The 23,379-nt window shown below is 49.9% G+C and overlaps 1 protein-coding gene across 9 annotated transcripts; it reads left to right on the top strand.

Moving 5' to 3' along the window:
• Positions 1-1,500: 1,500 nt before the first annotated feature.
• Positions 1,501-23,014, top strand: GNG12 (G protein subunit gamma 12). 9 transcript variants are annotated; one of them, XM_065657358.1, is made up of 5 exons: positions 1,501-1,576; positions 8,385-8,442; positions 9,002-9,101; positions 20,592-20,699; positions 21,697-23,014. In XM_065657358.1, exons 4-5 carry the CDS (start codon positions 20,604-20,606, stop codon positions 21,820-21,822), a joined length of 222 nt encoding a protein of 73 aa, XP_065513430.1. In that variant the 5' UTR covers positions 1,501-1,576; positions 8,385-8,442; positions 9,002-9,101; positions 20,592-20,603; the 3' UTR covers positions 21,823-23,014. The 9 variants fall into 9 exon arrangements, with proteins under 9 accessions (XP_065513430.1, XP_065513438.1, XP_065513432.1 ...); XM_065657360.1 differs by lacking the exon at positions 1,501-1,576 and adding an exon at positions 1,590-1,760; XM_065657361.1 differs by lacking the exon at positions 1,501-1,576 and adding an exon at positions 3,988-4,068.
• Positions 23,015-23,379: the final 365 nt, after the last annotated feature.

The following is a 23,379-nucleotide window of genomic DNA, read 5'->3' as shown; positions in this document are numbered from 1 at the left end:
GTGCCCCAGTGCACCCAGTGTGTCCCCGAGGGCTGATGCAAACCGGCTGGGGGGGACAGGACCCCCAGCAAAAGCTGCTTTTTGGGTCGGGCAATGGCCCCACGATGGGCTGGGAGCTGCTCGCCTGGGAAGGCTGCGCTGCAAGGCAACAGGTAGTTAATTAACGCTGGTTAATTAAGCTCACGGTTAGAACTGAATGAGTGGGCAGCCGCTGCTTTAACCACGAGAGGGCGTTGCTTCCCGGCCGGCTGACGCTTGGGGAAAAATGGCTTTCTGGGTTTTTTTTAATTACAAATTGCAGGAGGAGTTTGTTCTCTTTTGACAGTTTTCCTATGAGTTTTGGTCTTGGGGTTTTTCTTTGCACTCCAGTGTGATGCCATTGAACCATCGCACTCCAAATGTTCCCGTGTCCTCCTGGGGTTCAACAGCAACGAGTCTGGTATAAAAACAAGACTCAGCCCCAACTTAATCTGATCTAACGAGTGCTCCTGCAGGCTCCCGGGCAGCAAACTGAACTTATGCGTTAATCAACTGAAGACAAACATGCTCCCGAGCACTTTTCAGCATCAAAGCACCCAGCCCCGCATGCAGAGGCACGTCAGGCCTGCTCGGGCAGCAGGCAAGTCTCTGCAGATGCCAAACCTGCTCCTCCCAGGGCAGACACTGGCCCCGCTGCCCTGCAAACCCCACGGGACACCCGGCCGGTCCCCGGCTGTGGGGACACAGGGATGCTCTGCCATGACACCCTGCAGGCTGGGGCTGCTCCAGTTCCCGGGGAACACGCTGCTCCTATCGCAATCCCTTCGGAAAGAGTGTCGGCGGGGCTGAACCCGGCTTTGGGAGCAGGAGAGACCGGATTTGGTTGTGCAACCTCCCATCAAGCTGGAACTTTCAAGGCCAGGCTGGACGGGCCTCTGAGCAACCTGAGCTGGTGCAGATGTCCCTGCTCATGGCAGGGGGGGCGCTGGGGGAGCTGGGAAGGTCCCTTCAACACAAACCGTCCTGTGATTCCATGATTCTAACTTTGCACATCTCCATGGGGTTTGGGGGATGATGGGGTTTGGGAATGGGCATCTTGTCCCTCCTGTTCTGCTCCCTTGTGCTGCGCACGCTTGGGCTCAGGAATAAAAAAAAAAATTAAGAAATTAAAATATCAGTAGTATCTTTCTTAAAAGTGTTCATGCTTGTAATAGGAGGAAAAGTTGCGAGGTTGAGGTTGGATCTGGGGGGAAGATTTCTTCCCAGAAAGGGCCGTTGGGCATTGGAACAGGCTGGAGACACCATCCCTGGAGGGGCTGAACAGACGCGGAGATGAGGTTCTCAGGGACATGGGTTGGGTTAACGGTTGGTCCTTAAAAAAAAGAGGGGAAAAAAATGTATTTGTTAGAGTGGGCGTGGGGAGGCCACGCCCCCCGCCCGCCCTGGCCCCGCCCACTCCCGCCGGGCTCCGCCCCGCCCCGAACGGGGCGGGGCGGAGCCCGGCGGGAGTGGGCGGGGCCAGGGCGGGCGGGGGGCGTGGCCAAAGCCGCCCGCTCCGGTCGCCCGTGGAGACGGGCGGAGAACGGAGCGGCGGGCGGTGAGTACCGGGCCCGGACCGGGGAAAAGGCACCGTACCGGGGGCCCCGCTGTCCGGGCAGGGCTGCACGGCCTCGGGGCGACAGCGGGAGGCGGCAGCCTGGCGCTGTTATCGGCTGAGCCCCCCCGGGTTGGGCCGCGGGCGGTGCTGGGCCCGGCGGGCGCGGTTCGCGCGTCGTTTTTCGGTTGGTTTTGTGGCTTTTTTGTGTGGGGGGGGAGGTTTTATTGTAGTTTTATTGTAGTTTGTCGCAGTTTATCGCAGTCCCGGCCAGAGGCAGCGCGCAGGATGGAGCCGCTTTGCTGCAGTTCAACAAGTTGCGTGCGGCGCCAGAAAGGGGCGAAAACGCTCAATTGTGTAAAAAAAAAAAAATAATAAAATAAAATAAATGAGGCCTTTCTGTTGGCGACAGGGGCAGAGCTGCAGCACCCGGCCTTCCCCCGCCTGCCTCTGCCTGGCCGGCCCTTCTCTAGGGCGTTTGATTTAAATGCAAATATTGACTTGTGCTGTGGGTTTCACATACTTCTTTTGTTTCGAATATCTGTCTCTTTGGCTCCATAATAACTTTTTAAAAATGAGCGCTGAAAGTTTTTACTTTCTTAGTCTCCGTTCCTCAAAAGACTCGGTACGTATGTCCATAAACCACGACAGTTTATTCCCCACAGATGGATGAACAGAGCAGGAGGCTGCGGAGGGGCGGCCTGCGGATAAATCATTTAAACTTTATTTATTTTACCGCTCCCACCCGTTTTCCTGGGCCGGTGCAAGTTTCCCATGTGCGAGGAGCTGTGGGATCGGTGTGGGAAGGAGTTTAATTAGCGGTGAGCGTCATTATTCCAGGCGGTTTCGTGTTGATACCGAGAAGATTACCCGCCCTGGTGCAGTCATGAGTTTACTTTAGCAACTTCTAAATTGGAGTATTCTATTCCGAGCTTAAATTCTTTACTTTTCGGGGAGGCAAAAAAAAATATCTGGAGTGTATATTGTATTTTTAGGCTGGTGCTGCTGGGAGGTGGAAGCTGGGCCTCGTTAGTTCTGACGGTCAGGAAACAATTTGATTAATACAGCATATCAAGTAGAATTCACAGTAATTTGTCAGGTTATCGGCCGGCATTTCTATTGACATGAAGCTAATAGCATCAGTGACGAGGTGCTTGTTTGCGTTTGTCTTGGTTGTAAATTGGTTTGGAAATAAAACTCTGTGAGTAAACAGCGAGTAGTGGACGGCAGGAGCATTTCATGCTGCTTTGGCAGCGCTAAATGAGATTGAGGGATTAGTGCGCAGTTAATGACTTCTCAATCCCGCGTGTCATCCCGGTTTGAGCGTGTTACGGTTGTTTGGGATATCTTTAATCGGGCACTAAAGGGCAAATAAACCCCAGAGGAGAGCAGGGGATGGGCCCTGGTGCTGGGGTCAGGTTCGCTTTCCTAATCACCCAGCTGATGGGGTCACCTTTATTTAAAAACGAAGCTTTCGTGCTAGTTGGAGAAGTTTCTGAGGGCTCCCAAACCACGGGCAGTGCTGGTCAGAACCACTGGCATTACACTGAAATGCAAATATTGAGTTGTGCTGTAGGTTTCAGATACTTCTTGTTTCAAATATACATCTCTTTCGCTATATAATAACTTTATTTTTAATGAATACTGAAAGTTCTAAATTTCTTAGGCTCTGTTCCACAAAAGACGGGGTATTTTTGAGCCTGGTTCTCGGGATGCAGGCAGTAGCACGGTGATGGCTGCATGATCCCTTCAGGTTTTGCTGAAGTGTTGAATCTCTTGTGGAAGATGCAAAACACGACAGCTGGGGTGGGAACGTGCTTCCCGAACCCCGATGCATCATCCTTTGATTAGGCTCTATTGCAAAAGCAAATTCAAATCACTGCAGAATTTCATGGTACGGCCCCATAAATCCCCACCCTCAGCCCTTTCGCTTTGTCCTCCGTGCCAGAGCAGAGATTACGGCTTTGTGGGGAAAAAAATACTTTAAAGCAGCGTATAGTTGGCATGAGAAAGCACCGCAGCCTTTGCCGAGCTACGGAGCAGCATTCCTGGGAGGGTTGTATCGCTACAAATTCATCTGCGCCTCCAAAAAACTATCGGAATGGGTAGTGGGGCTCACGGGTCCCGTGTTCCAGCACAGAAATGTCCTCGTTGTACAGAGGCAGGAATCGGTGGTGAAACTGTTGTTAGTTTTAATGGAAGCAGAAAGCAAGTTCCCCAGATCTTGAAAGTAGTTGTGGAGTTGCCGTTTCTTGGGAAATCGAAGCTGCAGATGCTTGGTGACTCTCGGGATTTGCTCCGCATTAATCACTGCTGGGATCGTGCGGCTATTTTCTGAGTTTTGCAATATTACCCAGCTAGACCTCATTTTTCTGAGCCTGAACGTTCATCCCGCGTTCAACACTGTGGTCTCTGCTGAAATCACATCTTTCCTGCTCTTGGCAATAACCTATAGAGGAACACAGAAGGGAGAGAGAAGAGACAATATTAATGTTGTGAGTAACAAGTTTTCGCTCTGTATTTTGCAAGGATTAATGAGAAGGAGCAGAAGGAGCAGAGGTAGTGACAAAAGTCCTTGCGGTGACCGAGTTACGGTGGAGTTCTCCGTGGGTTTTTTCGGGGATAGGTAGAAGGGGTAGCGGTGGGGGTAACTGGGGAGGTGGGGGTACGTGTGTCCGTCCCCCGGGCAGACCCACAGCGTGGGGGGAGCCGGCGTTCCCGTGTGCTCCCATGAGATGCTCGGGGACACCCCCGCTGGGTGTTTTTAGTTGTGTTCTTTTCAATATTCAGTCAAGCAGGCAACGTGTTTATATTCAGCTTCCTGTATCCGTATCAGCGTCTTGGCATGTGATGGAGTTCCAGAGGAAAAAAAAAAAAAACCAACACTGTGTTGTAAGGGTTATTTGTTTTGCAGCAGCGAACGACTGCTTAAGCAGCTCAACTGGAAGCAGGAACCAGACTTGCTCTTCTATTTCTTTACACCGTTTTTCCTCCTGTCCCCTCTCGCCTGTCTTTACAAACCTGCCGTACAGGCACAGGTTGCTGTTTGGCACGTTTTGGGTTTGGATGTATGTGCAGGTAAGTATCCTCTGCCGCATTTTGGGGCAGCAAAGCAGGTCTTTGTTGCGGTAGGAAGGGGAACAGCACGGTTCTCTGGCTGTGCTCTCTTGAATCACCCCTTTGCTATTCGTACCCTTGTGCAGAGGCAGCTGGAGCTCACGGGGGAGATTTTGCATCGTGTTGCTCTCTAAATGATGGTTATTTTTGTGCAGCGACGGTTCATTTTTGTGCAGCCATGGTTCATCTTTGTGCAAAAGCCACCCCAGCTAGATGCTGATATTCAGAATAACTTCTTGCCCTCGCCGGGGTAAGAACTGGGCAATTCAAAAGCCGACACTCAGTGTGCACGGGAGTGGGTGGTGTGGGATTAACCACAGGGAAAAGAGAGAGTTTTCCAGTGATTTAAGATGAGGAGAGGAAAAAAAACCCCAAACCTCCCAGTTTCCATCCAAGGTGGCCTTGCAGAGGAGAGGGCTTGTTCGTCAGGAACAGGCGTTCTAATTGCTTATCAACTTGAGCTTTAATTTAAAATTGTCACATAGGAAGTCTGTCTCTAGAAAGGCTTTTCCTGAGCTGTCCGTCCCTAATCGGATATGTTTAGATTTCTGTCTTCTCTTGTTAGGTCTTTGGCCTTAAATTTTGGTGCAGTCTGCAGTTCTGAGGTACGTGACGTATCTGTGTACACTTCTACAGTTAATAAAAGAAAAAAAGGTTCTTTGGCATGTCGTTAATCATCTTGATGAGTAGCTGGAGTGTTTCCGGAAGAAAATTTCCTTTCTGTTTTAAAAAATAAAACCAAGCAGACTCCAAAGGCATTTATGCTGGTTTTTTTTTTTTAGCATGTGCTGCCGTATCACAACCAAGTGCAAGAAATTCTGTCCCGAGGCAGGTCATTATAGTTTGCATTAAAAAACCAAGGTTGCTGTGAAGGATCCTGTGTAGTATGGTGCAGCTTTCCAGGCGTTTTCAGAACCTTTTGCTGATGATCTTTCTCTCCCTCGTTGATCCCGCTCTTTAATTGTCCTTATTAACCAGCAGCAGCACAGCTGGCAAGAAGTTGTCTGCTCTGGAAGGAGGTGCTTGAGGGGAACGTAAACCAACGTGAAACACGAATTTGCGGTTCTGCAGAAGCCCGGGAAGCTTTTGGTTCTGAATCTAAATCTCCAGCTTCATTCGCAGGGAAAAGGATCCGTCTGTGCTGCGGAGGAAGAAGTTAATTCAGTGCAACAAAAAGTCTCAGAAATCAGAGATTACATTGAAAGAGCTTGTTATTTTTGTGAATGAAAAGCCGTAATCGTTCAGCCGAACTCTTGTTTTCCTGCATCGTCTCACTCCTGTAAGGTGTGGAATGAAAAATATTTCGTTCTCCTGTTGCTCAGTTTTGCGGCCGTCTGGAGCGTGTGTTAAACCACCGGGGTCACTGCCCTAAAAATGTAAAACTTGGTGCTGTTATAAGTAAAATGCTCTGGTTTGTTGGTCATTGCTGTGAATAAGATGGAGCAGATCCCAAAATACACTTTCAGCTGTGTTTTTAGATTCGAGCCAAAAAAAAAAAAAGAAAAAGAGTCAGAGTTTTGGATTTCAGCTTGGAGCTGGGATAAGCAGAAAGCGTCGCTGACAGTTTTGGGAGACGGACCATCCTTTTTCCAGCCGAATCTGGTTTATGTTACTGTATAAAACTTGGCAGGGGTTTGTCCGGGGATGCTTGCGCTGGCTGCTCGTCCCGGGGCTGCTGCAGTGTTCCCTCGTGTCCCTCTCCCCCAGTTCGTCCCTCCTCCGAATGTTCCCACTCCTGGGGGTTCGGAGGGGGGTCCATTACAGCGGCCTCAAACTACGCTGGAAATGTTGCGTTTGTGGGCTTTTATGACTGATTTGACAGGAGCTTTGATTAGGCAGGGATATCAAGTCTTTATGGCCCTAGGGTGGAAAGCGGCCCCTATGAACCATATTTATTTTTCATTTAAAGATTACTTTGTGTTTTGATCTCCATCTGGAAGCAGAAGTCGATAGATTAAAATTTCTCTTACTTTTCCTTAATAATTTTCAGGGTGTGTGCCTGGGGCGAGAACTTGCACAGATAAGCAAAGCAGAAACTTTGCCATTAAAACTCGTATTTTGCGCAGCTGTCACACGTATGTAAAGGAAGGTTACACATCGCATTTGTGTTTATTTCTTTGCCGTATGTGAAAAGCACAAGCTTGGCCCCGGCACAAGGCCTGGCTGCAGCGCAGCAGTCGCTTTTTTTGAATGCAATTTATTTTCCCACTCCTCACCATGATTTTTAACCGCAGCTGTTAAAATTTTGATGCCGTTTCCAACGTGGGAAGCAGCGTGTGATTTCTAAAGCGATGCCAGCCCAGGGCAGGCGGCACCTCTGTGCCCTTGTGCATCGCTTTGGGGTTAGTTTGCCGGGAATTGGCTCTCCAGGGCCTGTAGAGCTCGTAGCTAATTGCGTTATTCGGCCGGTTGCAGAGCGGTGCCAGGGCTCCGTTGGCAGATGACGTTTGGTTTTCGTCCAAAAAGTGTGAATGGCGATTCTGGATCCCGCCGTGCCCTGGTTAATGAGTTATCTCTGCCCCACCTGCTTTGCCAATTTAATAAATGCCCAGTGCATATAATCTGTGTTTTGCACCATATTTGACTCTATAGGGGTACAAAGGTATCTAAACCTGCATTATAAATTACAGAAAAGGGTAACATAGCAATTCCCAGTCAATGTTAGATTGTTAAAGTCTGGTTTTAGAGCTTGATGTGTGTTTGCACTGAATGTGTGTGCCCTTGGGCTCCGTGTAGCAGCAAAGCAATGCGGATAAAAAGAAAAACAACTTCATTTGTAAATAAAGAGGCATGTCACCTTGTGGTTTTTATCACCTTCGCTTTTACCCGTAGCACCAGGGCGGCCAGCTCGGTTTGTGTTATAGATGGATGTTTTTAAAACAAATAAACCCTGGTGTTCTCCAGGCGCTGGTTTCTGTTCTTAGCGGTGCCAGGTTGTACATATCAGGTGCCCAATTCCGCTGTCATTCATGACCAAAACTCTTACAAAATTGCTGCCCTCACTGTATTGTCATTGCTGTATAGCTTTAGTATAAAATCAGCAATTTATACAATGAAAATTTAAGAAGGGTGTTAAATATGGCATGCCAGTCTTGCAACAGTGAGCAGCATCTGACGCAGGAATTTGTACTTTTTAGGACTGATCAAATTCCCGGATTTTTTCTGCATGTGTAGAGGCCTCTGTCGAAGCACAGCTGCTAGAATTTATCTATATATCCATATCTGTCACAAAAGGCTCACATCTCGGAGAAGGCTATGGGGAGCGAGTAATACAGGCACTCAGCACCGTCCACACTGACACTCAATGTAAACCTGCTCGGGGCTTTACTCCGAGTAGTTGAACTTGTTCTAAAGGCGGTAGCTTTTCTAAGAGCTGCCTTTCAGCCTCCCTGCCGTAGGTCTGGGTGGGATCTGCCTCGGAGGAGCCGGTGCAAAAAGGCTGTGAAGAGAAAACTTGTTGACTTAGTGCAGGTTTGGGAGGTGAGCAGAGGGAACTGGCCACCCCGGCCATGTCCTTGGGAGGGGAAATGGGGAAACTGGCCCTAAGAAAGGTTCGAGGTAGATTTTTCAGTGAAGCCTATCTTAAAACTCTGTAGTCTTTGTATCTGGAAGTAAACCACAAGTGCTAACCCCTCTTAGCTTTGGCTTTCTTGCACCGTGAAGTACTTACAGTTTTTATTTTGCTCTGTTTCAGGATCATTACACCGATAAAATCAAAGCGAGCCGGACAGGTAGCAAGGCTGCCTATGTAGGTGAGTTTCCAGTGCACGCTTCTTCCTTTCTTTCATGCAAAATGCGAAGCAGCGTGACAAGTCCCAAACCCCAGGGATTTAATTTTATTCTGGAGTAGAACAAATACGAACTAGTGGGCGGCTTTGCGGAGGAGAGGCCCCGGGGACGGCCCTGGGCAGGCGGCCCTCGAAGGCGTTAGCAGCAGCGGTTGTGGACGCTCATTCACCTCCCGTTTAGCTGCCTGACCACCTTCCCCTTGAATATTGAGGGCAGAAATGCTGTTTTGAATGGGCTGCCTCTCCCACAGAAATTAGGCTTTTCCTCCTTTACTACGCCGCTTAGCGAGGGGCAGCGTGGAAGTCTTCATGGATTTCTGTATTTGCTGTGTTATGTGTGTGTTGTTTGACCATCTCAGAATGCAAATTCCTCTTCCTATATTTGCCCCTTCATTAAAATAGGTGCTTTGATAAATTGATGTGACCGAGAAGCTTGTGAAATACTTTGCACCCTGTTGGTGACTCTGAGCTCAGACGCACAGAGCATCTCCCACCAGCGTCCTCCGCTTTATCTCTCTTCCAGACGAAAGAATTCGCTGAAGGTCACGTAACCTGAGGCCACGCTGGATCTCGTGACTCCCAGTCTGGTGCTTTAACCACGGACCGCTCCTGCTTTACGTGCTGTAAGATGAACTGATTTTGATACAGCTCAAAGTCTCTTTGTGAAGGTCTCTTTGCAGTTTGCGTCTGTCTTTTCTGGTGTGAGTTACTGTCTGTGGGGAGAGACAGGTGGGGAAACTGCACCACAGCTCGTTAGGGAGCACAAGTTGTCTTTACTAATGACTTCAGGCCGATATCTTTAAAATAATACTGCTCAGATGTTTTTCAAAGTAACCTTGATCTAGAAGGCAGTTTTCGTGGTTTTCGTTTGTACTAAAGATATAAAAAGTTAAGTCAGAAAAAACGCAGAGGAAAATAAAAGCAGGTTTTTCCACTGCTTGTTTCCCGACAAGTAAATGGGGTTTGACAGAGGCGCAGCTATGGAGGCTGACTTTGAAAATCAAATGTAGCTGTAGCCCAGTTTTGATCGGCAGGATGGTGCTGGGATAACTTGTGGAATGGAGGTTACGCAGGAACACATCCTTAATTAAATACTTAGAATGCTAAATCCAATTAAAGATCTTGGGAGTTGTCTGTTTTCTTTCATTTCACAGTTTTGGATTTTTATGCATTTTAGAAAGACTAATTAAGACACTGGCAGCATTGTTTGTAATTTAAAAGGAGATTTCAACTGTAAAATCTCTACATGTTCTCAAGTGTAAATTCTCTGAAGAAGCTAACATCACAAATTGGTGTTTTAAGGACCTTTTATTCTCCATGCGCACTGACGAGCAGATGTACCTGCATGCCCAGACTTCCCATAGCCCGGCCCTGGTTACAGCACTTTCTCCAGGACACACAGATGGAAGCAGAGTTTGTCGTACTGTGCCTTTCCTGCTGCAAAAGTGGTTTTGCAATCTCGCTTTTATACCTCCGACATGTAAAACCCTGTCTCTGTGCTCGCTTCAGACTCGTGTCACGTGTAAGATCTGTGCTTGTGCAAACTGTACAAAAAAACCAAGCAACTTTGTGCAAAACAGCAGCTTCTGTGCCCACCAGAACACAAGCTGGGTGTTGTGGGGTGCCTCGGTTTCCCTGATCACTTCAGCCGTGGTGCTGTGCAGGGTGTGCAGCCCAAAGCACCCACATCTTTCACCAATACCAGGGGGTGCGAGCACTGCAGCTGCCAGATTCAGCTTTTCTGCGCGCACGGCAATAGTGTGATCCTTGAATATGCGAAGGAGTTGGCTTAGTCAGGGCGCGTGTCGCGTTCAGAGTTAACTCATCCCTCATCCCATCTGTTGAAATGGGACAGCACGGCAATAGTGTGATCCTTGAATATGCAAAGGAGTTGGTTTTGTTTAGGGAGGACCTTGTTTTCTTTTACCGAACCCAAACTTTCTCTAGTGTATATAAAATATTTGTGCTGCGATTGTAAATCTTGCCTGATATCTGTTTAAAAATAGAGTCTCTCTTGCCAGGAACCTGCTAGCCATCCCTGTCACCGCCGCGCTGATGGTTTGATTTGTGGGAGCTGCAAAAGCAGGAGCTGCAAACTGCACAGGGCTTGGCTGGGGCTGCGCAGAGGGAGGGGGGGCTGTGAGCGGTGCCCCCACTTTCCCCGAATCGTGGTGGTTTTCCCTGGGAGGTTTGCGTGGTGGGTGCTGCGTTCAGTACTGCAAAGTGTTTGAGTGTGTCTGAGTCCTCCTGGTGAGCTCTGATATATCGCACAACCTCGTCTCTCCTTTTGTCAGGTGTGGTATAAGCATCACAGAGAAAAATGGGTAGAAAGAGTAGAATCACAGAGAAAAATGGGTAGAAAGAGTAGAATCACAGAGAAAAATGGGTAGAAAGAGTAGAATCACAGAACGGTTTGGGTTGCAGGGCCCTTCCCAGGTCCCCAGCGCCCCCCCTGCCACGGGCAGGGACATCTGCACCAGCTCAGGTTGCTCAGAGCCCCGTCCAGCCTGGCCTGGGATGTCTCCAGGGATGGTTCAGCCACCACCTCTCTGGGAACCTGGGCCAGGCTCTCACCACCCTCAGTGTAAAAAAAATTCTTCCTTGTTTAGTATCCCTAATCCGTAGCATCTCTAATCGCTATTTCATTTTACTACTTAATTCTGCGTTCGTGCTGAGAGCAGGACTCCGATGTTTTCCTGCTTACATGTTTTATTTTCCGTTCTGTTTAGTAGCAGAGCAGAAGGACGAGGTTTCAGCCGCGGCAGTTCCGTGTGCCGGCGTCTCGCCGCGGTTTCCACTGGGTGTCAGCACGGCCCCGTGCCGCGCACAGGAGCTCAGCCCTGGGCTTCCCCTGGGGCTGCCCCCGCTGCTGGAAAAACTGGGTTGGCCGCATAACCCGAGCGAGGTGCAGCTTTGCCAAGCTGGGATGGCGCAGGCGCCAGAGGTGGGTGAGCCGAAGGGGCTGTTTTGCTGGAGGGACCGTTGCCGTCTCCGAGCAGAGCAACCGGTTGGAGCGGGAGTGCCGAACGTGCCCTCCTCGTCCCAGCGCTCACTAATTAGGGTTGCATCTGGGACAGCGGGTCCCTGTTTCTGGAAGATCAGCGTGGGTAACTTTTGTGGTGTGTACTTTGAAGGCGTGGATGTGATAAGGAGCGTTCCCGGAGAGGTGCTGTGGAGATAAGCAGGCGGGAATGGGCCTGGACCGGGCTGTGTCCGGCAGGCGTGACGGATCAGGGCTGCTCACCCTGCGCTTCCTCCACACCGACTCCTCCACCCTTTTTCCACGCCCGAGACGCATCCTGTCTTCCCAATTATAAAATTATTAAAATATATAAAGTTTATACATAGTTATATAAATTATAAGTGATAAAATTATAAAAGCATGGTCTTCTAGCTGGCATCCCCTTCGCCGGGTGCTTTTGGAGAGGTGCCGGGACGTGCCGGATCCAGGAGGACATGTCAGCGCTCGCTGGGACTCCAAATACTCGCAGCAAACGCCGTTCCCCTCCAGACCTGCTTCAGCGCAAAGACACGAGCGGTTTGGCTGAAGGTGGTGCCAGGTGCTTTGAGATTCCTCCAGCAGATTCTTCCCTTCGGGGACCTCAACATTAAAAAACCAAGGCCGTGAAATATCACGACGACCGAGACTTTCTGACGCTTGCGTGCAACCGTGTTTCTGTACGCTGGCATACCTGGTTATGCTGTGCTGCACCCTCAGGATGGAGTTGTTTATTTTTGCACCCAGTTACGGCCTTTAATGCCAGCGTCAGGCCTCTTGGCTTGGAACTCGGAGAGTTTTTAGGTTCTGCAAGTCATAACAAACCTGCTCCCGAGCAGCCCTGTCTGCCCCGTAGGAAAACCAACAACCAGCGTTCAAGTCCCGACCGGCCGCCGGCCTTGGGCTCCCACGGCAGCGCCTGGGAAAGCGGCACGTGCAGAAGCACTCGCAGCACCCAAGAATCCACAGAAAACGCACCGAAACACCCCACGCCCTGGTGCACTCACCCACGGTCATCCCAGGTGCCGGAGAGGGGCTCTGGTGTCACCCCCTCCTTAAATCACCCCCTCCGGGGCCATTGCGGCTCCTCCTCGCTCCCCATGAGCACTGACCTTAACTTAGCATCAGGTTTATGGTCGGACTTGGTGGTTTTAAAGGTGTTTTCCACCTTCAGTGAGTCTGGAGCAGGACAGGGTCCTTGCATGGGAGCAGGAGGGCTGCAAAGCCCTGTCCGATGGGGGGTCACCCCGCCGAGGAGGTGGCAGCCGCACAGGAGCAAGGATCTTCATAAAGCAGAACTTGTAAGCACAGAAAAGCAACCATAAAAATGCCGCCTTCATACCCAACAAATCTGTTCTCTGTATTTTCAGAAGCAAAACTGCTGACTTCAGAGGTGGGAGTTGGCTCTTGGCTCTTTATTCCTGCTGGTTCTGGAGCGTGTCAGTAGGTGAGAGGAGACATCTGGATCTGGGGTTTGATGGTGCGTTGTTACCGAATTGTTTGCAGGGTCGCGGCTGAAGGCAGCGGGTGAAAGGCTGCGGGGAGGCTGGTCACCGCTACGTGGCTTTTGCAGGCAGCACCGTGAAGCAGCGCGGAGCTGTTGGTGTAGTTCGACGGGCAGAGTTTTTAGTTTTGGTGGTGAGATGGAAACCAGATCCAACTTAAATTTGTTTCAGTAAAACTGGGGAGATTGCAGGACTGGGGCAGTTTCATTTGTAAACCTGCAGCGCTTGTGGAATCACCGAAAGCGTAAAGACGAGCTCCTGTGGTTCCATGTTATGGTTGTTTTTTGGGGCAGAAATGCTGCCAAAACATCACCTGGCACCTTGGCAAGGAGGGAACCCCTCTGCCAGGGCTACGTGGGGTCACCGGCAAGGCTGGTGTCACTCTCTGGTTTTGGGGCTGCTCCTTTGCCCACCATTTCCCAAAAAGCTGTGCAATTTGGAGCCTGCTGTGCCGTGGTCTCCCTGCGCCCCTGCTCAGAGGGCATCTCCCCCTCCTGGAGCCCGTATCACCCTCAGCATGGCTTCTGTGGCTCGGAAAAGGGAGACGCCTTAGAAACTCGCATTTGCAAATTATCTGTAACTTTAGATTCGCGCCGACCCCCCGCTGCAGGCTGGCGCCCTGAAACCCGCGGCTGTTAAAGCCATGAACATCTTCTGCGCTTTTACGTGCCGTGGTTTCTAGCGTTGTCGTTTTGTGTTTGGTTCAATCCGCTCTATCAACCTACAGTTTTTAGTTACTCAACTTAAAAGCTGGTTTGCTTCAAAAGAAATAGTAACCAGATACCTTTTTGAACCTTTATTCGGCTGCTGGCTGGGGCTGGAGCCGCAGTATAAGTTGACTTTACATAACCAGAGCGAACAGGGAACTGTTTGCGAGGCCGAGCTGCTGCGTGTACTTCAGCAGGGATGATTTAATTACATTTCACTCAACAGGTGGTTCCTAAGTCCTGGATTTAAAAGAGTAAGAAAGATAAATTGGTGTTTAATTATCCCGGTTGGAGCTCCGGTTCGACGTCCAGCCACGTACCTGCCCAGGCCGCTGCGTTGTAACCTCTTTACCTAAAGCCTCTGGAAAGAAATAGGGCAAGGCCTTGAAAAATAGGGTTTTACTAGGGAAGAGGGGCAGCTCCACCTGTGTGTAGCTGTTTCTGTTGTTATTTATAAGAAAGGAACAACAATGCAGGTGTGTGCGCGGTGCACTTGGACCTTTCCCTGGCAAAGCACAACTGGTGAGCGTCCTCCTCTGTTAAACAAACCGAAGCCCTCGGTTTTCCGTGGAAAAAGGTGTTTTCCCCAGAGGATGAGCTGATCCTTCCCACTGGCACGTTTGCTCCATTCGTTTGTTGTCTCTGCCGTTAATTACCGGGGTTGGCGCAGCGCGGGCCTCGGCCAGGCTGTGGTGCGGGGAGGGCCGGCAGCTTTCCCCCCTCCTCTGCCCTTCCCACCTTCCCCGTAAGCATTCTTTTCACTTCTGACAACCTCCAAACAGAGCAGGGGTAGGGATGAAGAGCGAAAAAGGACAAGAGGTGACCGCGAGTGTCCGATAGCAAGTGCTGGAGAGTTTTGCGGGCTGGACGCGGGTCCTCTCTGGTGCCGATGGGGTTGACGGCTGCTGCGATGGAAACTGCTCTTCCAGGTGACCGTCTCATCGCTTCTTTCTGTTCTGGTGTTAAGAAGGGGAAAATCAAAGCCGCATGATGTGCTCAGGACTGAAAAGAAGTAAAATAAATAGACATGAGGAAGGAATTGTTGGCCCTGAGGGTGGTGAGAGCCTGGCCCAGGTTGGGCAGAGAGGTGGTGGCTGAACCATCCCTGGAGACATCCCAGGCCAGGCTGGACGGGGCTCTGAGCGACCTGAGCTGGTGCAGATGTCCCTGCCCATGGCAGGGGGGCACTGGGGACCTGGGGAGGTCCGTCAACACAAACCATCCTGTGATAAAGCCAAGGTGACGCCGGCTGCACAAGCCGTGGCTGTGCGGCTGGAGGGGAGCTGGAGATGGCAGGAAAACCTGCGAGCCCCTCGCTACCCGGTGTGAACCATGGGCACTAAAGCTTCCTGGTGTTATTAGAGCAGCCAGCACAGCTGGAAAAAACACCCCCATCTGCTTTCAAACCGAGCTGTCGATGTTTTCAGAGCACGTTCTGCGGAAAGGCTTTGCCCTGGGCATGGCGGCCAGCAAAGGCTGTTGGTGGGTCTGACGATTTTGTCTCTTTTTAGGTTGTGAGTCAGAGAGTTGCAGCTGCTCTGGGGCCAGGGAATCGCTGTCACCGTCAGCCTTGGGTCTGACGAGCCCTTTTTCGGCGTTGTCACTTGTGGGGACCGAGGTTGTCATTGCTGTGTGTTTGGGAACGGGGGACCCCTGGCTCGACTCCTGCTGCGGACAGCCCCAGCTCACACCAGCCATGGTTTGTCTGAGGCGGTGAACTGGAAAACGCGCTGGAACTTTGGGTTTGCTCCGTTTTAATAGAATAATTGTGGCTGTGAGCGCTGGGGGGTGTCACAGATCCCGCTGAGAAAAGCGATGGGGCGGGTTGGGCTCTCGGGGTGTCTTTGCTTCTGGCTCGTTTCCTAGAAATTGGGGCAGTGCTCTCCCCAACCACATTGTCTTTTCTTTCCAGAGTGCCTTAATTCTCCTGGGAAACATCCCTGGAGACATCCCTGGCCCAGAAAACCCTGCCCCGGGCTCCGAGGGCGCGAAACCCCAAGTTCTGTGTACGCCACTGGTATAAATCTGCCGAGTTTCATGCAGTTCATTGCTGTTGTCTGCAATCAAATGGACCCTACGAGAAATCATGTGGCTCGAGATGGGCACAGCAGCTCAGTTCGTAGAGTAGGTTGCCAGGAACTGGGAGGGAAAACAATATTATTGGGTGATGACCTAGTTGTTTGTAAATCTCTCCCTATAAGAGATTTTGTAATCTTAGGAGGACTATTAAAGTAACGCTGCTTATGTTTGTTTGAAGACGAGGAAACGCAGCAATTTAATTTTCAAATGTTATGGTTTTGGGGTTGGTGTGTTGTTTTGGGTTTTTTTAAACATTAATTTATTAACAAAGCTAACCAGCTGGGAAAATAAGCACTGAAACTTTCCTAACGAGGTCAGTGGTGTAGGATGGGAAGAAACTCCAGAGAAACTCGAACCTCACCAGTGGCACAAAAAGGGGTTTTAGGGCTGTGGCTTTGGGGAGGGGAGGCTGAGCAAAGTCAGCCTGGGCTCGCCCCAGCGAAATGAGAGGAGAATGGTTTATCTTTGCATTTTACAGTAATTGGTTTTTAACCTTCTATCTTAAAAAAAAAAAAAAAAAAAAAATAGTACTACAATTAAAATTAGAGGGATCAGCAATTTTGAGCTGTCTTACTTCTCGGAGGTGCATGCATTATTTATAAAAATAAATTGCTTTGGGTTGGTTTTTTTTCACACTGTATTTTTTCAATATAGTAAGTGAAAACTGTGGGGTCTGGACTGGCAGTTTGGGTTCGGTTTGTGGCGGATCTTGTGCTTTCACGTCCATGTGAAACAGCTCCTGTGGTTTTATTCTGATCAAAACCGAAACCCCTAAAAGGTGGGGTCTTCTGATTTCTCACTCTATTCTTTGCAAAGTAAATTTCCCAAGGTAGCCAGTAGTCTTATATCTATTATCTTTTCTTAGTGAGATTATGTAAACATGAGAAATTCCTTTTAAATTTCTCTTCTGCCGTTTCAGTTCCACATAGCCGAGCTGCTGGTTGGTATTTGCACGTCTCCCACGCTGGGTTCCGGGGGCATACAGCAGATTTAGATTGGATATTGGAACAATTTCTTCCCCCAAGGGCTGTGGGGCATTGGAACAGGCTGCCCAGGGCAGTGCTGGAGTCACCATCCCTGGAGGGGCTGGACAGACGGACATGAGGTTCTCAGGACATGGGGCAGTGCCAGGGCTGGGAGAACGCTTGGACTCCATGATCTTAAAGGTCTTTTCCAACCGAAACTATACTATGATTTTATGATTTACACATTGAGCAGAAGTCCCAGTCGGACTCTGCAGCCTAAGCGAGCGCCAGGATTAGGCGAGGAAGCCCAAATCCAGCAAAACCCCCAGTCTGGTCATTTCCCATTGCAATCAATTGCTTTCAGTGGGAAGGAGCCTCAAAACTTGGGCTCAAATGTATTAAAGGCTTTGAGCAGAATGGGGCCTGGGTGTTGGAAGGGGCCGTGGCAGCAGAGCTGCCGTCCCGTGCCAGCCAAGGCAGGAAGCGTTGAACAAAACCTGCAAAATCTGTGTCCTGTTAAACTTCCTTTCTAGGAACTCTAGCTTAACAACTGGCTTTGCGATGATTAAATCCGCCGAATTACCAGGTTAGATGCCCCAGAAGTCGAGCAGCAGATGACTCCGGTCGTGTTTGGGCTCGGGTCAGCTCAGTCAGACCCCTGTGGGCAGCGCCCGCAGTGGCACCGAGCCCTGGATGTGGTCCTGGCCCTGCCGTCGTCAGCTGAAACACGGCCCGCTCCTCCGGATGGGAGGTGATTCTCCCGATTTTATAGAGTTCTGTGTCTGCAGTGAAGCACGCGGTGCGTTCCTGCCTCGGCTCGTTGAGTTGGCCATTGCTGGCGTCAACTGGAAGAGCCCTTGTCTGAGCGGTTAATGCACCGCGGCCTTTGCCTCGCACCCCAGAGAGCTTCCACTTGGTGTTTTACAAATAATACAACAAGTGTTCAACGTACACCTCCCATCATCGCTTACAACGGGGAGCATGCATCGAGTAGCTTGCCCTTTCCCAGCCATAAAGCAAAACGTCAGACTTAAACCTTTGCGAACGGGTTTGTGACTGTTTCCAGACAAAAGTGTTTGCGCTGTGCCAGTCAGCATTCCTTCTTCTCCTGAGTAATTTGCAGATTGAATCACTAAATGTGCCGTCAAGATGCGTTTTAATACTTGAGTGCTACAAATATTAGTAATTCAGGACGCATACGCTGTGTACTTGCCGTGGGATGTTGCGGCTCCGAGATCAGCAATAAATCCGTTGTTAGAGGGCGGATCTGGATTAGTAGCAGCGTTTGTGGTGTGATGTTGATACAGAGAGTATTTCAGACCCCCGTGTGTCTTACGTCTCCTCCTCGCAGCCGAAGCTCCCAAACCTCCGTACCCGCGGCCGTGCCAAGGGAGGAGCCAACGGCGCTGGAGACGGCAGCTCCGCTCCAGCCAAACCAGTGCCCGTACTGGGAGGGGGGTCCGTGGGCTCGGCTCGCTCCCAGCACCGCACGGTCACAGCTGCCCCGCGTTGACTCACGGTTTGGATTTGTCACCTCCCGCGTCTTTGTGCAAGGATTAAATGACGGCTGGAGGATGAGCCGCTTTTGTGCCGTCCTGGCTCGTTCCCTTTGTGCTGCTCCACGGAGCAGCGGCGGTCGGTGCCGGGGCAGGATGAGTGCACGTGTCCTCGGTTAAGGTGGAGCCATTCGCAGAGGAAAAGTCCTGATGGCTTTTAAAAATTTTGCATTAATTACTTTTTGTGGGTGTTAAGCAGGGAATCATATGCAGCTCAGTCTGTAGGTGACCTCTCTGGAGCACAGCGGGAACTTTGTGGAAATTTTGGGGTGGTGAGGGGCCCGTGGGGAGCCGGGGCAGTGGGTGACTGTCACAACCCCGGGTTCGGGTGCTGACTGGCTGTTGTGGAGGTGAAGCCACCACCGTGTTTTACGGGCTGTTGTGCACAGCCGGGGTGAGTCAGCCGGCAGCGCGTGCTGCCAGCCCCGTGTCACCGGCCCCTGCTCACATTTCCCTCACTTTGCTGCAGCTTCACCCGTGGTGGCTGCAAACAGAAACCCTGGGGGAAATATCTAGAGGAGCGGGAGGTAAACGCTCCAGATGTGGCCTGGCTGGGTTCTTGCCTGCTGCAGGGCTGCTTGCTGGAGCTGTCAGCTCTAAACTGGCACACGCTTAAAGCTTCTAAAACTGTAAAAGACCTTCTGTGATTTGCCCTGAAATCGGTCATTTGGAGTATGTGCAGCGTTTAAACTAGTTCTGGGTTTCGTGCTTGTCGTCAGCTCTTGGATGCAAAGAGTTCCTGGGAAAGTAGGGCAGGGAGCTGCTGTGTGGCCAGATTCATGCAGATCAGAGAGAGACGTGAGTGTATTTTTAATATTTGTTCCAGGAAATAAGTTTTTAATGATACCTAATGTCAGTTATTAATGTCTCTCTTAATTGTGCTTGAGCAGGAGGCGTTACCTGCTGCTTGGCCATTGCTCTGCCCAAAGCCGGTGAGAGGAATCACAGATGGTTTGTGTTGCAGGGCCCTCCCCAGGTCCCCAGTGCCCCCCCTGCCATGAGCAGGGACATCTGCACCAGCTCAGGTTGCTCAGAGCCCCGTCCAGCCTGGCCTGGGATGTCTCCAGGGATGGTTCAGCCACCACCTCTCTGGGAACCTGGGCCAGGCTCTCACCACCCTCAGGGCCAACAATTTCTTCTTATATCCAGCCTGAATCTCCCTCCTTTAGTTTAAAACCATCACCCCTCATCCTCTCGCAACAGGCCCTGCTCAAAAGTCTGTCCCCATCTTTCTTATCAGCCCCTTTTAGGTACAGAAAGGTGCAATAAGGTCTCCCTGGAGCTTCTCGTCTTCAGGCTGAACACCCCAACTCTCTCAGCCTGTCCTCATTCCCTGGATCATGTTTGTCCCCCCGCAGGGATGTTAGAAGAGCAGCAGAAAGCATGAAACACCAGTTAGCGCAGCACTTGCGGTACTTCTGGCCAGTCGATTGCCGAAACGGGGACTCAGTGCGAAACGCCGCTGTTCCCAGCTGGCTGGGCAGGCACGAGCGGCAGCTGCAAACCCAGCGCTGCTCCCAGAGCTGTGAGAAACCCGAAGCCCACGAGGAAACGCTGTCAGCAGCACTTGGAAAGGTCACAACCGGCTACGCTGCACTCGAGTCCCTGCAATGCAATAAATGATTTAAGCACAGCACCATGGAGCCAATTATTCTGGTGGATCCGTGGGAAGCGACCGGCAGGGTTTGTGCACAGATTGCATGCGAGGGTTGGCACGGAAAGGACATCTTCACGGGGCAGCACTGTCCTGCACCAGCCGCTCTTTGAGCTCCTAGGTACTCAAATAATTTAGCAATAAGTTCTTTGCTGCTGCGACGCCTGTAAGGATATTTTTGGGGGGGTCTTGTCCTTCCAGCAGCAGTGGCTGGTGCTGGTTTGCAGCCACATGAGATGGGAACTGGCCGGGGATGCTGGGGACGTGCTGCAGGGTCGGGGACACGGTGGCCTTTGGTGTGGCACAGGCAAAGGGACAGCTCGTGGGGTCCCATGAGCCAGGTATGCTTGAGCGTGTGCTGTATGAGCTGCGTGTAGGTGAAGAAAATGAGGTTTAGTGGGACCACCGTGAGGCTGGGACCTCCAAACCGGCCAAGAGCAAAGCAGTAAGATGCACAAGACCTCAATGCATATTTTCTGGAGGGTGTTTTGGTTGCAGAGTGTAGTTTGCTGAGCTGTTTATCCCATTGTGCAAAAGAATTTTTTAAAAAGCACTTTTTTGCAGCGTGTCGCGGTTGTGTCTCTGTGTAAAAGCAGTTTAATGTGCCGTGCTACCTTCTGGAAAACTAAAGCGCTGTCTTTCAAAACAGAGCTCGCTGACAATGTCTGGCAAAACAGCTAGCACGACCAACAACATAGTCCAGGCCCGAAGGACTGTCCAGCAGTTGAGAATAGAAGCCTCAGTAGAAAGGATAAAGGTGAGAGCACATCCTTCTTCACCGCTCCTCTTTTTCCTACTTTTTTCCCCTTTCCAGCTGTCGGGTGATCCAATAGGGGAGTGCATGTGCGTGCATGTGTGCGCTCACAGTTCAGTATTTTCCCCATCTCAAAATGTGACATTGAAATTTCAGCCTAACAAATCTGAATAAATGTAATTTTTGTGGCTGCTTACCAGCAGTATCCTTAGGTAGCTCAGTGCTTTATGGGCTTTTAGGAGAACAAGAGTGAAATATGAAGTGCAAATCAAACGTGTGAAACAGAAGGCAGGTGTGCATTTCCAGTTTCATGCATATTGTGTGATTTGTGGGTTGGTTGGTTGGTTCGTTCCATCCTTCAGCTGGCTGAATGCTATATCTGCAAAGAAGACGAATGTGTAGGGACATTATTAAAAAAGCAGAAGGTAGTGGGACCTGGATTCCTTTAACTTAAGGCAGAAAAGAACCCAAACTTTTTCTCCAGCTGTCAGGGATAGATGTTGGCCACACTAGGAATATTGCCTGGGGTTTTGCCATGCCCCTTGCATTACCCAGCCCCGTTGCAAGGCCACAGAACAAACACCCAGGTTCCCGTGCGAGGGACGACCCTGCGCAGCCGTCCCCAAGCGACCGGTCACCCGAGGATGCCTCTGTTGACTGTCCCCAACATTATAGACGGGAAGTTCCTCCTTACCAACCCGCCGTATTATTTTGAACCCCCTCCTGTTTATTTTTAGTCTTCTGCAGGAGCCGCGCGGTGCTTTTTCCCGGTGTCACAAACTGACCCCGCGCACCCTGAATTGCAGCGGGTCCGCCCTTTCCTCCCGCGGCAGATGCAGCGGGAGCCCCAGAGAGCGCGTCGCTCTCCGAGCGCCTCTGCCACCCCACACGGGGACTTTGTACCCGTCGGCAGCTCTCGGTGCATTTCAACGTGTCACTGGCTATGGGGAAATACAATTTTACGTTGGTTTGGGGTTTTTTTCCTCCCTGTCTTCTGCAGGTGTCAAAAGCATCGGCAGACCTGATGCTGTACTGTGAAGAACACGCCAAGAAGGATCCGTTGCTAATGGGAATCCCCGCTTCCGAGAACCCTTTCAAGGACAAGAAAACCTGCATTTTGCTATAGGGGAGCAGCTCCTCGCAGCCCCCCAGGCAGAGCCAGCGCCGGCGGGCGTGCAGCAAATACCCTGTAAGGTACCAGCTACTAACTGCAAAAGAGCGGCCGTTCTTCTACCAAGTGTATAAATGATTTCTTAGGCTTTCTAAAGCATTCCTTCTCTTCCCTATCTTTATTAGGAAGCGAGGTTTCAAACCGAATTAACTTCTTTCTTCTCCAGGGGAATGGGGTCTCATCCTCCGCAGCACTGGGCCCCAGTTTCACTTTTTATGTTACACAGATAAGACCAAAGTTGCCTGAGCTTCGCTGACAGAGCGGGGGCAAATGTCTGGAAACCTGATTAAACATCACTGGGTTTACATTTTTTTTAATAATGTGTACGGGCAGGGGGGATGTACCTGTGTCAGTAGCGTCCGTGTGCGTGTTTGTGCACAGACACGTTCAGAAGTGCATTATCGAGCAAAAGCTGCCTTGAAATAACGATTGTAGCACTGGCTGGGAGCCGTGCCTGCAGCCTGCCTTCTGCTGGGGTTTTTAAGCATAAAACCTAAAGCGTCAAGAATTAGAAATCTGCCTATTTATTTTCCTGCTTTTTAAGAGGAGTTGGAAAAGCAGAATTTTACAGCTTTGATCCTGCCTCTCTGAATTACCCTCTCTAATGAAAAATCTGTGTTAGTATATATAAAAAAACCCAACAAAACCAGTCAAAAGAACGCAGGGCTGCAAACTGTGTGCTGAGCTGCAGGCATGGCTCTGCCACCCAAAATCCCGGCTATATTCTGTGCAGGGAGTCAGAATCTGGCTCTTTTTTTAAATTCATTTTTAAAGGGGGTAAAATGCCAAACTGTATCCAGATTGGGGTTATGCAGGTATAATTAGAGGGCCTTTCCGGTGAGTAACTGGTTTTATATATACACATAATAAAAAAGTCTTTCTCTGTGTGCATGTATATATATAAACTTTAATAGTATATTTATACACACATCGCATATTAACAGAAAACTTTGAAGAGATTGAAAATACTGCTGAGTTCAGCTGGGTACAAATGTCTTTCTCTGTAGCCGGTGGTTCAGAGGTTGAGGTTGCGATTTGCCATAACTGTGCATTTCTGTCATGGTATTTACAAAGTTTATTAACCACTTGTAATTTACTGTCTTACGTTGCATATTTGTCATTTCTATATTAAATTATATACACACTATTGCTATATATTGAGAAATTATATATTTAACAAGCCTTTTTAACAGAGTTCAAAACTCAACATACAAGACAGAAAAGTATACTGCTTATTCTGTGCTTATATACAAATTATTTTTATAATTAGAATATTTTTCTAGTGACAATTTAAAAAAATAATGTAGATTTCCACTTCATTTTTTTTTTACTATGTTTGTGCCTATCATTTTATAACTCATCTCGTTAAAACTTGTAATTAACCTAGTTTGGGTATGCAAGGCTGTAAGTGCTGGGAGGATTCCAGCTGTGCCCAGGGTGTAAATCACCTCACGCTGTTGCCTGAATATTGTTCTCCTGTCAACCTGTTGTCTCCAGAGTAATCTGCATTTC

Source organism: Caloenas nicobarica, chromosome Z (assembly GCF_036013445.1).
Source record: "Caloenas nicobarica isolate bCalNic1 chromosome Z, bCalNic1.hap1, whole genome shotgun sequence".
Taxonomy (NCBI): domain Eukaryota; kingdom Metazoa; phylum Chordata; class Aves; order Columbiformes; family Columbidae; genus Caloenas; species Caloenas nicobarica.
This window is presented reverse-complemented; position numbering and strand designations above follow the sequence as displayed.

Excerpts from the sequence above, each read along its gene's own strand:
- GNG12 (XM_065657356.1), top strand. The coding sequence starts at position 15,726 with ATGCAGTTCATTGCTGTTGTCTGCAATCAAATGGACCCTACGAGAAAT. Across the intron at positions 15,813-20,591 it reads ACAGCAGCTCAGTTCGTAGA|AGCTCGCTGACAATGTCTGG; the intron begins GTAGGTTGCCAG and ends CTTTCAAAACAG. Across the intron at positions 20,700-21,696 it reads CCTCAGTAGAAAGGATAAAG|GTGTCAAAAGCATCGGCAGA; the intron begins GTGAGAGCACAT and ends TGTCTTCTGCAG.